This window comes from Anarrhichthys ocellatus, unplaced genomic scaffold (genome assembly GCF_004355925.1).
Source record: "Anarrhichthys ocellatus isolate YVR2014 unplaced genomic scaffold, GSC_Weel_1.0 scaffold402, whole genome shotgun sequence".
Lineage (NCBI taxonomy): Eukaryota > Metazoa > Chordata > Actinopteri > Perciformes > Anarhichadidae > Anarrhichthys > Anarrhichthys ocellatus.
In genome coordinates, this window is record NW_022280376.1 from 1 (window position 1) to 12216 (window position 12216).

Genomic DNA, 12216 nt, shown 5'->3' on the forward strand with positions numbered 1-12216 from the left:
TTTACTGTGTGTGTGAGACATGCATTATTTTGTGTGTTAGCCCCCCCACCCCGAGGGCCTCCAAAGTGAATGAGGATTATGATTAACTATGAGTGAGCCCTTTTGTATCCCTGTGTGTGTGGGTCCTAATTGAATCATAGAGGGTGGCAATGATAATAAAATTATGACAATTATGCCAAATTAATATGAATGAGTGTCTCCTTCCACAGCTTGCAGACACAGTCAGGCAGCAACTAGAGGTGTGTCATAGGGAGACCAACGCTACAATCCAATGTCGGTAAACGGAGAAAAGGGAAATTAGTTTGGTATTATTATTATCCTCATCTGTGACATACACACCTGTAACTACCTGCCAAAGCAGAGACACATACACACACACACTCTCTCTCTCTCTCTGGGGGCTCCTGGTGAAACCAGCCATCAATCACACTCCCGATAGCACACTGAGCCTGCCAGCTGCGTACTGCTATCGCCATAGCAACACCAATCAACCGGTGGCAGCAGAAGTGGGTGGGATGTGTTGGTGTGTATGCATGTGTGCCCTCGCCCAGTTTGAACGTGATGTGTGCGTGACTCCTCGCGTGATGTTTGCCGTGTTGGAAACCACCGGAGCGAGTCTCTGAGAGAGAGAGAGAGAGAGAGAGAGAGAGAGAGAGAGAGAGAGAGAGTGTATAGGTGCTGACATGTTATCTGTGTGTGCTAACATATTATCTGTAAGTGTGTGCGATTTTCATTTTGCATTCCCGTGGACATGGATCTGCAGCGTGCGGTCTTCTTACCGTGCTTGAAGACCCCGATGAGCAGGGATTTGTCGGCCTCGCTGTCCCACCAGTCGGCCGGGACCTCGGCGTGGAACGGCTGGGGGATCCAGACGTCCAGCTCACTGTGGCAGATGTACAAACACGGCGTCACAGAGACTCAAAAAATACTGTGTGTGTGCAATAATAATAATAATAATGATCTAAACAGGAAGTACTGCCTCAGCTCCCTCAAGGTTCAAACGTCTCTTGGCAGCAGCCTAAATCTGCTCAAAATAAGAACTGTGTTTTGGAGTTCCATCTAGTTTTCTCCCCAAACAGGATGTGAAAAGAAACTGAAACAGGAAGTGATAAGAACCCAATTTAAATCAGCAGAATCAGGACTACAATTGACCAGGTAAGTAACATCCAACCCTACGCATGGCTCTGTGGACACACAGGGTTGAAGACTGGGAGAGCTTTCTGAGAGCACATAGAATGAAATATAATACTGGATTTTACGGTCACACTGACAGAAGTATGAAGGGAAATTAGTATGAAGTCCGACAACTAACGCACATGAATATATTCACACGTTAGTCTTGGTGATGATCAGGGAGCATGCTCTGGAACGAGTGCTGTCAAAAATATCAAAGTATGGATACGCAGCATCCGGTTCATCAAGGCTCCATGTTTTTCACAAGTCATGTGTGATTCTGACACTTTGATTTCCTAATGTCCCTAATTTTAACGCTTCGGGCTCCATGTGGGCTCCAACCATGTATCAACAGCCTCTGTCCAATAAATCTAAATCTTAATAAGCTGGTAGGGGAGCATCATAGTCACCACGGACAGTGACGCACTTTATGGATATGATCCAGTAAATTCTGGTCGCAGTGGAAAAACCCTTTTTAATAAATAAATGCAGATGACCCTCTGGATTATTCATTATTTTTCATACCTATAAATCATATTTGAGACAATTCTAGAGCTTTTTAGTTAGACATTTCAATTGAATTTAAGACTTTACAGACCCGCATAATATCTGAACACAATAACTCATTTAAGAGAAGCTACATGCAGCTCTGTATGATCATTTTATCCACGTTCATATGGAGAGGAAACAAGTGGGACAGCCTCTACACCATGTGGAGTTTCAGTAAGTAGAATTAGGGCACTGATCTTCCTGGACACGCATCTAAAGATCATCATTAGAAACGTCCATTTTGCACCATAGCACATCCAGTATAGGGCCGACTCCCTCCTCTGGTATTAATATTGTACCCACAAGCTCACAATGATGACCAACATGGTTGCTCTAAAGGTGTGTGGTATTATCATTGGAGTTAGTTTGGTCCCTTTAGTGTTTGTGGGACCAGTTAAGGCAGGGGTTCTTAACCTTTTTGACCTCGGGGCCCAACTTTTCAAGTACAAAGTGTCCCGGGGCCCATTCAAATATTAACACTATTAGTTTAACTAATTGATCTCACTCTTGGTTTGATTTGTATTCAATAACTATATTGTTACCTGTTCAACTCCACCCCTATTTTGGAGCAAAACCGCCTAAAATGACATACCCAAATTAAAATGGCTGTAGCTTCTGAACCACTGTGACTATATGCATCAAAAGTGTCAGAAAACCTGTAGGTCATACAGAAACAGAGTAGTGGGCCTTTGGAGTCAGTAAGATTTTTGTCCGCATAAAATAAAAAAAAGTATATTTCAGTATAAATAACTGCCTGTGGCTGTATCTGTACAGGTAAAGGACAGTATAGGGCTGTAACTACACTATCAGTGAACAACTGCCTCAAATTTGAAGAAGATTGGACAAAGTGACGATTCTACAGTGTTTCTTTCATGAAGAGATCCAGGCGGAGCTCTAAAAGGATATTTGGAGACGCAAATGGACACATGGTAACCAAATGATATTCTGACACACTAAAGGTGTTTCTCCCTTTATATTTTGATATTATATTATTTTCCTTTTATTTTTAGCCTTTGCAAAAACTATGTACACTGCTCAAAAAAATAAAGGGAACACTTAAGCAACACATCCTAGATCTGAATGAATGAAATAGTCTTATTAAATACTTTGTTCTTTACATAGTTGAATGTGCTGACAACAAAATCACACAAAAATTATCAATGAAAATGAAATTTATTAACCCATGGAGGTCTGGATTTGGAGTCACACTCAAAATTGAAGTGGAAAAACACACTACAGGCTGATCCAACTTTGATGTAATGTCCTTAAAACAAGTCCAAATGAGGCTCAGTAGTGTGTGGCCTCCACGTGCCTGTATGACCTCCCTACAACTCCTGGGCATGCTCCTGATGAGGTGGCGGATGGTCTCCTGAGGGATCTCCTCCCAGACCTGGACTAAAGCATCCGCCAACTCCTGGACAGTCTGTGGTGCAACGTGGCGTTGGTGGATGGAGCGAGACATGATGTCCCGGATGTGCTCAATTGGATTCACGTCTGGGGAACGGGCGGGCCAGTCCATAGCATCAATGCCTTCGTCGTGCAGGAACTGCTGACACACTCCAGCCACATGAGGTCTAGCATTGTCTTGCATTAGGAGGAACCCAGGGCCAACCGCACCGGCATATGGTCTCACAAGGGGTCTGAGGATCTCATCTCGGTACCTAATGGCAGTCAGGCTACCTCTGGCGAGCACATGGAGGGCTGTGCGGCCCTCCAAAGAAATGCCACCCCACACCATTACTGACCCACCGCCAAACCGGTCATGCTGGAGGATGTTGCAGGCAGCAGAACGTTCTCCATGGCGTCTCCAGACTCTGTCACGTCTGTCACATGTGCTCAGTGGAACCTGATTTCATCTGTGAAGAGCACAGGGCGCCAGTGGCGAAGTTGCCAATCTTGGTGTTCTCTGTCAAATGCCAAACGTCCTGCCCGGTGTTGGGCTGTAAGCACAACCCCCACCTGTGGACGTCGGGCCCTCATACCACCCTCATGGAGTCTGTTTCTGACTGTTTGAGCAGACACATGCACATTTGTGGCCTGCTGGAGGTCATTTTGCAGGGCTCTGGCAGTGCTCCTGCTGTTCCTCCTTGCACAAAGGTGGAGGTAGCGGTCCTGCTGCTGGGTTGTTGCCCTCCTACGGCCTCCTCCACGTCTCCTGATGTACTGGCCTGTCTCCTGGTAGCGCCTCCATGCTCTGGACACTACGCTGACAGACACCGCAAACCTTCTTGCCACAGCTCGCATTGATGTGCCATCCTGGATGAGCTGCACTACCTGAGCCACTTGTGTGGGTTGTAGACTCCGTCTCATGCTACCACTAGAGTGAAAGCACCGCCAGCATTCAAAAGTGACCAAAACTTCAGCCAGAAAGCATAGGAACTGAGAAGTGGTCTGTGGTCACCACCTGCAGAACCACTCCTTTATTGGGGGTGTCTGTCTTGCTAATTGCCTATAATTTCCACCTGTTGTCTATTCCATTTGCACAACAGCATGTGAAATTGATTGTCAGTGTTGCTTCCTAAGTGGGCAGTTTGATTTCACAGAAGTGTGATTGACTTGGAGTTACATTGTGTTGTTTAAGTGTTCCCTTTATTTTTTTGAGCAGTGTATATATCGTCGAAGACGTGGTGTGTGAGTAGCGGACTTGCTGTGCGTAATGGCTGCGATCAAGCGCACGATCGAGTATGCGGGTAGCTCAGTTACGCAAGGTTATACGTTGGTTGACGGCTTATGTAAGAGGAAGATAAGGTTTGTACTATAAGTACTAGTGTTTTCTGATGCCACTAGCACCATGGTAACATCCGCTAGCACATTGTCGTGTCTGTAATGTGTCTTTTTCCGTCGAAATGCTGCAAGATCCGACTTGCAGCGGTTATGGCGACTTTGGACGGTGTGTGTTTGGGCTCCTTTTGTGAAAAATCCATAAGAAATGAAAGAAAATCGATGATTTCTTTGCAAAGATGAGGATTTTGGGCATGCTGGGATACCAAACACGGCCATGTTTTGTGACGTAGTTTGCGCAAGCAAGCTGTAGGAACGGAAGGGGAGGGGATCGAGGACGCCGGCGTCCTCGCGGAGTTGAACAGGCAAAACGCTTGTCAAATAAATGAGATGATACAATGCGATGATCACAAAGACATTTATTTATCATGTGTATGTAAACCTGCATACACAACAAGAAGCCCAACAGGCTTTCCCACGAGCGTTGGATGTTTCGTCGCCAGGTGTCGCTTTAGTTTCGAAGGCTTCAGTGCTTCGTTTGATAGCATTAGCCCACATTCCACACACTGAGCCCTCGACTCTGCCTCGTTGCCTCCGTTCACAAAGCCGTACTTAAGAAAGTCAGGATTGTACTTGTGCACACATTTAGACTTTTGCGGGGGTATGGCACCACTGTCGTCTTCATTTTTTCTTTTTAAAAACGTATCCATAACTTTTGCTGCAGGCTAGCTGAGTGTCATCTTCTGCTTATTGGAGCTTGTTAAACAACTGACTGACGCATTACCGCCACCAGGTGGTGGGAAGCTATATTGTAACTGAGCGTCTCATGGATAACAGTAATATCTCTGGTGTCTTCAATTGATAATTTATGCGGTCCCGCGGAGGTGTGGAGTCAGAAGGACCTGAGCCCACCAGACCTCTGTAGGATACTCATCCTCTCCGCTGGAGGCTCCAGGCTACGTTAGCCACTACTAGCATAACACAACCCCAACCTCCAGCTGAAGGACTCTGGTTCTGCTGCATCGATTCTGCATCCACTGTGAGTCCTCAACGTTACGTGTGCAATGCTAAATCCGTGGAGCACTGACATTCAGTTTCCATCGCAGCCTTTAGGAACACACAGTGACTAGAAGCTTCTTGACTCGACAGCAGCTTGAGATGTATGACATAGCAGCTACACTCAGACTACGAGCTTATGAGGTCTCGCTTTAAAAAAAACAAAAACTAAAACCACTTATTTGGTCAGCAACATGCATGTAAATGACAAACTGACAATAATTATAATGAGTGAGGTTGTTTTTTGCAGAGAGGATTTTATGTTGTGGCACCAAAAAAAAAAAGAGAAAGAAACCTCCATTATGGAAAGAAGGTAGAAAATGGTGTTTCCAGCTAGCTCTGGAGAGAAAGGGTACAATAAACAATGGAAGCAGAGAGACAGAGGGTGACAGGAGGGGAGAAGAAACCAGGGAAACAGTCCCTTATCTCTGCAAACAGCAGCATGCCCGGCCTTGGCAACGCACACGCCAAGACTGCCATGCTAAATCCCCCTGGCATATGTTGGCACGATGGCACCCCGTATGCTCACGTCTGGCATGCACTGACACACGCACGTGCCATACACACACACACACAAACGGGCTTGTCACAGTAGCCATTGAGAGGGGGGGGAGATAGAGAAAGAGAGAAAAGGGAGGGGGGGATAGATCAACATGAAGTGCACGTGCTCCACATTATAAATGCAGTCACATCTGGGTGAAAGGGTGATGGGAGGGGGAGTAAGATGATGAGAGACTAAAATGGACTGCAGAGAGAAAGGGGAGAGAGATGAACAGATGGCAAGAAAAGTGTTGCGTGACGGAGAAGAAGATGGAGGGAGCGGTGACTGAGTCGTCAGAGTGAGACCTCCACATGGACAGCATCACTGTGAAACCTCGAGCCCAGTGACAAAAAGTCTCCTTGACGCGTGGAGGGAAAAGAAAACGCTCTAAATGGGTCAAAACTGTGATAAAAAGCTGCTTTTCCCCAGATAAAGACACTGTGTTGTATCCGTCAGAATAGAAAGAAACCAGCCAAAGAGGCCAATAGAACAAGCAGAAATACACTCCAGTAATAATTCATCACACGCTCATATAAATATCCATCTCTCAACTCACTCTCATGATGCATCCGATACATGAAAGCCTTTCCGTCAACTGTAAACAACTAGTGTGTCGTCTTCTAGGAAAAAACCTACAGGATGGATCAGGTGCTCTTTTAGGGATTGGATCTAATAGCAGGTTATGAAATTAAAGGTCTGGACAAAGAATCCAAAGGGTAGTTCTGTTTTCTGTCCATCTTTCTTTTTTTTTTTTTTTTTTTTTTAAGATCGGTGATGTTAACAATAAAACAGATCACTAACAAGAACGTCTTGTTTTAAAATCTTCAGATGTCAGATTAGTTTGTTGTAAACAACAAGAGCTGCAGAGTGAGTTTGAGCAGCAAAATGCTCAAAGTGAAGAGAGAAAGGTAAAGCTGAAACAGCCTCATGTGGTCGTCATCCATAGCGAGGGAGGATACGATTAAAGAGAAGTGTTCACTGACCTGGAGTCAGCTCCTTCCAGGATGCGATCGGCCTGGTCGCCGATGACTTCCTGCCGCAGGTAATATAGCATCCTCACCCGCAGCAACACCCTGCAACACAAAATCCATTAGTTAGCTTCTGCTGAAAAAACTGAGAACCTTATTTTGCATGAGCTGATGAGATGGTTGTCAGAGTGATGGTGGAAGAACGGTTCTGGGTCATTGTAATCATTGTGTAAACTCTGTGTGTAACTGATCAATGATTTCTGACAAAACCTTCCTGGTTCTAGTTTATCAAATTCAACCGTTTGGTGTTTGTCTTTGTTCTAAATCACTGTAGACTTTGCATCTTTGGGTTTTGGTCACCTGGTCAGACAAAAAAACATTTGAAAGCGTCCCATTGGCTTCTGGGAAATTGTGTCTTTCACTTGTTTCTGAGGTTTAGGCCACATCCATACTACTACGTTTTCAAACAAAAACGATCTCCGTCCACACGGCGTTTCAGCATCGTTTTCGAATTGATCTCCGTTAACGAATATCACGTGACTCTTCACGTACAATGGGCATGCGCGTCGATGTAAACAGGAAGTAGATTGGTTGCTTAGTTAAAAATAGGACAGAGTAATAAAGTAGTCTTTAACAATGAGGTAATAAAAGGTCGTGTTTGATACTTAAGATCTTCTCTAAAATCTTCCTCTATAAACTCAAACACAGTTCGTGGAAAGTTTTATTTTTCAGAATTAGTTACAACGCTGCAGGTCTTATTCTATCTCTCTCTCACATATCAAATTTACTTTAAAATCAACACTTACACGTAAACGTTTACTAGATTATGGGTCCATAAATGTGGTCAACACACGTCTCTCACTCGTTTCCTCTCGGTTTCATTGTGTCTGTTCTCACTCGTAGCTCTGCTGGTGGCTTAACTATCTGTCCTACTGAATAGCATTTACTGCTTTTGTTCCTTTTACATTTTATCTGTGTACTTCACAATAGATGTGCAGAACAAAATAAGCATTAATAAGAAAAGTCCTCCGTTTTGTGTCCATCACCCTCCCTAAAGCCACTAACCGTGACTTCAGACGTCCGCTCCGTAGGGCTGGTAACGCCGCTGGTCACGCCGCTCGCTAATCGCTCCAATAACAGCTGCTTCCTCCGTAATAATGCAGATTTTAACTGAACAGCTGCTAATAAAGACAACAAGGTCAGCAACACCTGTAATCAGTTGTCCATGTTGAATTAACCTGGTAGTTGATCGGTAATCAATGTTGTTGTTTGTGATCTTCCAGGTAAGGGTCACATGATAGGGGCGTGACGAATCAGGGAAGGACACGTCGTGACTGCTAAGAACCAATCAAGTAGCGAACATGGGTGTGGGCGTCATCGTTTCTAAACATATCCATATCCACATATCCATTTTCGACCGGCCACACGAAAACGCAACCCCGGAGTTTTCAAACTTAACCGACCTCGGGAGTGTTTTCGAACTCCTCCGTTTTCGGTGCTCAAAAACGCCAGCGTAGTGTGGACGCTCAGTGTAAACGTAGCAAAACATGCGTTTTCAAATGGAAACGGAGTAGTGTGGACATGAGTAGAGAAAATTATTAATCAATGAATTGATTGTAATGAAACTAATCTTTACATCTTTAAAAATGTAAATATTATTAGTTGAACTATGAAGCATTTGTTAAAAAATAAATAATAGTTTAAAATGAATGAATGTGAAAACTTTTCACAGACTCCACTTTGAGAATCATTGATAGAATGCAATTATTTTGCAAAAACGTATTTCCCCACTTGTTATTCGTAACATTTCCATATAAAGCCTCCGATATGGGAGATTTCATCACCTGACTCAACTGGAGGACGAGCTGTAAAGAAGCAGAAGTAGCTCAGTGAGCTACAACTCTGCAGCTGAAATACCGGCTGCAGAATCATACATTACTGCTTCTACAACTGCTGCCTAATAGATGGCCTTCTCTGGATACGAACCACGGATGTTCCCGGTCAGAGTTATATTCTTCCAGCACCCTCCCCCCAGCAAAACTGATCACTTCAGCCACGGCTCAAGAATGAGAGTCCGATCTGATCTCCTGACGCTGGAAACGCTGCTAACTGGGAGACGTGCCTTCACTGTAAACATTTGTCACCAGGATTTAATGCCAATAACGGACGGACGAGGAGGGGCGGGGGTGAGGGGCAGTGAGGAAAATAACTGAAAGGACAGAGAGCGGCGTTGCTGGAGGGGACAGAAAGTTTTGGAGAGGCAGCGAAGACGGGGGGAGGGTATAAAAGCCACTCTGCAGTGTGAGTGTGTGTTTGTGCATCAATGGCATCACAACTTGCCGTGTGTGTGTGTGTGTGTGTTTGTTGGCAGGCTGTGTGAGCTCATCCATCAATGTGCCAGGCCTGATTAGCCACACAACGCTGTGCTCCAGCCTAGCAGATGGCACCACATAATCACCCCCAAGTGTGTGTGTGTGTGTGTGTGTGTGTGTGTGTGTGTGTGTGCGTGCGTAAGTGCGTTCTTTCACCCACTTCCAACAGGTCTGCCTGCCTAGCACCTGGCCTGGCACACAGCCAGACACACACACACACACACACACACACACACACACACAAACTTCCCCCTCAAGAAGAAGAAACAAAATCTTGGGATTGAGGCCTATCGCCCTGACAACAGAGGAGAGAGAGCTGACCAAGGGCAGCGATCCAGCGTGTGAGTGCGTGTGTGTTAAAACCATGGCTCCGTCCACATTAGCTCGGTATCCATAGCCTAATAACCCTTTTATAAACTGTTACTGGGCCCCTGCAGTGTGTGTGGAGTGTGTAGAATGAGGAGGCCCTACTTGTTACAGTGGTGTTTCAGGTGTCTCTTGTAGCTATCCTCTTGCAGTAAGTGGTCGGGGTTGCAGCTGGCCAGCCAATCGGCTCGCGGCGTCTGCGGAGGCGGGGCTAGGGGCTTCCCCTTCTTGCCCTTCCTGCCCCGAGGGACTGGAGTGGAGAGACCTGGGGGGAGGGGGACAAGGTGCTCAGACAATGGTAGGGTACTTCTACGAAATGACAACCTGTAAACCTCGTTCCTGAACAGCAGAATCCACAACACAAGACAAAACACTGCTGGCTTCAGGGATCTATAATGTTATAGTAGTAATAATAATAATAATAATAATAACAATAAGCTAGTCTTGTTTGGACGAGGTTCCTCTTGAGCAGCTTCTTTTGGTTGGACCAATGTCAACTTAGGCAGCGTCTTACTCTTCAGATGAAAATGCGTCACATTCAAGTATTTTTATCATTTTAATCTAGTTTTAGATAAAATGCTTTGTCGCTAAATTTTGTCACTTTTTTTTTAAATTGGTCTTAGTCCCTTGTCCAAATGTTGTTTTTAGTCAGATTATATGAAGTCAATCATTTTGTCCATTTAGTCTCATTTCACATTAGATTTGATGAAAAACGCAGGTTGAACAATAAGGCCATGGGCCTTATTGTTCAACCTGCGTTTTCAAATCTGATGTGAAATGAGGCCCAATAAGGCCACGTCCATACGTGCCGACCCACGAACTTTAAAGCATTATAGTAGCACAAGCCAGGAGATAAAAGAGGGACAGAGACGGACTGAGTGTCACTGTTGTGTGTTTGAGAGAGAGATGGGAAGAGACGGTGATGAAGAGATTTCTTTATTCTATTTAACTACATTTTATTCTTGTGTTCTTTCGTCAGCGCTATATTGCACGTTGAGGTTAGTGTTTAAACACTGGTTTAGACAATTGAAAACTTTGAATTGTTTTCTGGAAATCTTACTATCGAGATTTTTTTAAATTTTTATTTAAGTGTCATAGTATTGTTTCGTTACACCAAAACTCAGGTATTTATCTCTGTTTTTATACTTTTCAATAGCTGAGGGATCATACACTAACATAAAAACAATCACTCCGTTTCGGTAAGAATCCTCAAGAGTCCTGTTAAACGGCCAACTCACTGAGCTTAAACACACTGGTATTATTCTAACTAGCAGCCAACTCTTCTCACTACTTTCTCTCCAACAATCAGCTCTGGTAAGCAATGAAAACTCGTTAGGCAAGACATCACTTTAAAGAGATGACTTGCATGAGATTTCTCCTCTGCAGCAGTCATTCTGAGCTGTGACATGTAGTGTTGGGGCTGTGTGACTATATGTGCTTACGCAGTACATACAGAGTGAGTCTATAGCTGAATCAGGTATACGTGTGTGTGTGTCTGTGTGTGTTACCAGAGTGGTTGGTCAGCGTCTTGGTGGTCCCGTCTGCACTCGGGGTGATCAGGTCCCAGATGAAGCTCTTGATGTTCTCGTCTCCGCGGTAATGCAGCAGGCAGTAAGCCAGCAGGGCCCTGCAGATCGTCTCCACGTCGGCCTCCTTCAGGGGCCGCTTGAAGCGCCCGTGAGCCAGGATGTCGCTCCACCTGCCCCACCTGAAGACATGGAGGAAACAGGAAGGGACACCGTCAGCCTATTACATCAAATATCCACGTCGAGTTGGGAAACAGCCTCCACTTGTAAAAAGATGGTCGAGCTAATCCCCGTAAGTTACAAGCCATATTAACCAGCTTTAATACCAATAACAATGATCTACTGTAATAATGCGGTACACTCATCTGTAGAGCATGGATGGAATGTAGGAGAACGTTTTGTAATGAAGAGGGTGAAAGTTTCTCAAATAAATACATATTCCTAAAAATGAACCTGCTATACTTAGATAACGATAGTGTGAACTGAAACCTTAATGTTTTCTATCCTACATTGACTAAACCGTAACAGTCGCCCTAACGAGAACAATCCAGACACCCCCAACACGCCCCCACCCAGCGAGCAAGCGATCTAAAGGCTGATGTGGTGGACAGCGTTGCTCACGCTGTCCTGAAATCTTTCCACTGCTGCTTTCAAATCTTCACTGAACCATGTGACCTTCCTCTGAATGATTTTAGACGGGTGGGGGTGGGGGTGGTGGGTGGAATGGTGGACGAGGACGAGACGGATGATGGGAAAAGACAACAGAGCGGCCTGGGTGCAGAGGACGGGCCCAGTCAGACAGTGTGTTTTTGTGTCCTACAGCCTCGGGCCACGAGACTAGACTGTAACAATAACAGCGCTGACATCTCACTAGCACCACTGTTCTGTCTTAATGCGCACACACACACACACACACACACACACACACACACACACACACACAC

General features: G+C 45.0%; 1 protein-coding gene across 1 annotated transcript; it reads right to left on the bottom strand.

The window, feature by feature from the left end:
* Positions 1-6: 6 nt before the first annotated feature.
* LOC116401372 (chromodomain-helicase-DNA-binding protein 7-like) lies at positions 7-11637 on the bottom strand. The gene is made up of 6 exons (XM_031879731.1): positions 11632-11637; positions 11255-11492; positions 9852-10011; positions 7024-7113; positions 780-883; positions 7-619 (listed from the first exon to the last, which is right to left on the bottom strand). Exons 1-6 carry the CDS (start codon positions 11635-11637, stop codon positions 321-323), a joined length of 897 nt encoding a protein of 298 aa, XP_031735591.1. The 3' UTR covers positions 7-320.
* Positions 11638-12216: the final 579 nt, after the last annotated feature.

Coding starts and splice junctions, on each gene's coding strand:
- LOC116401372 (XM_031879731.1), bottom strand. Junction 7,114..9,851: donor CTGAAACACCACTGTAACAA/GTAGGGCCTCCT, acceptor TTTGTGTTGCAG/GGTGTTGCTGCGGGTGAGGA. Junction 884..7,023: donor CTGGAAGGAGCTGACTCCAG/GTCAGTGAACAC, acceptor CATCTGCCACAG/TGAGCTGGACGTCTGGATCC.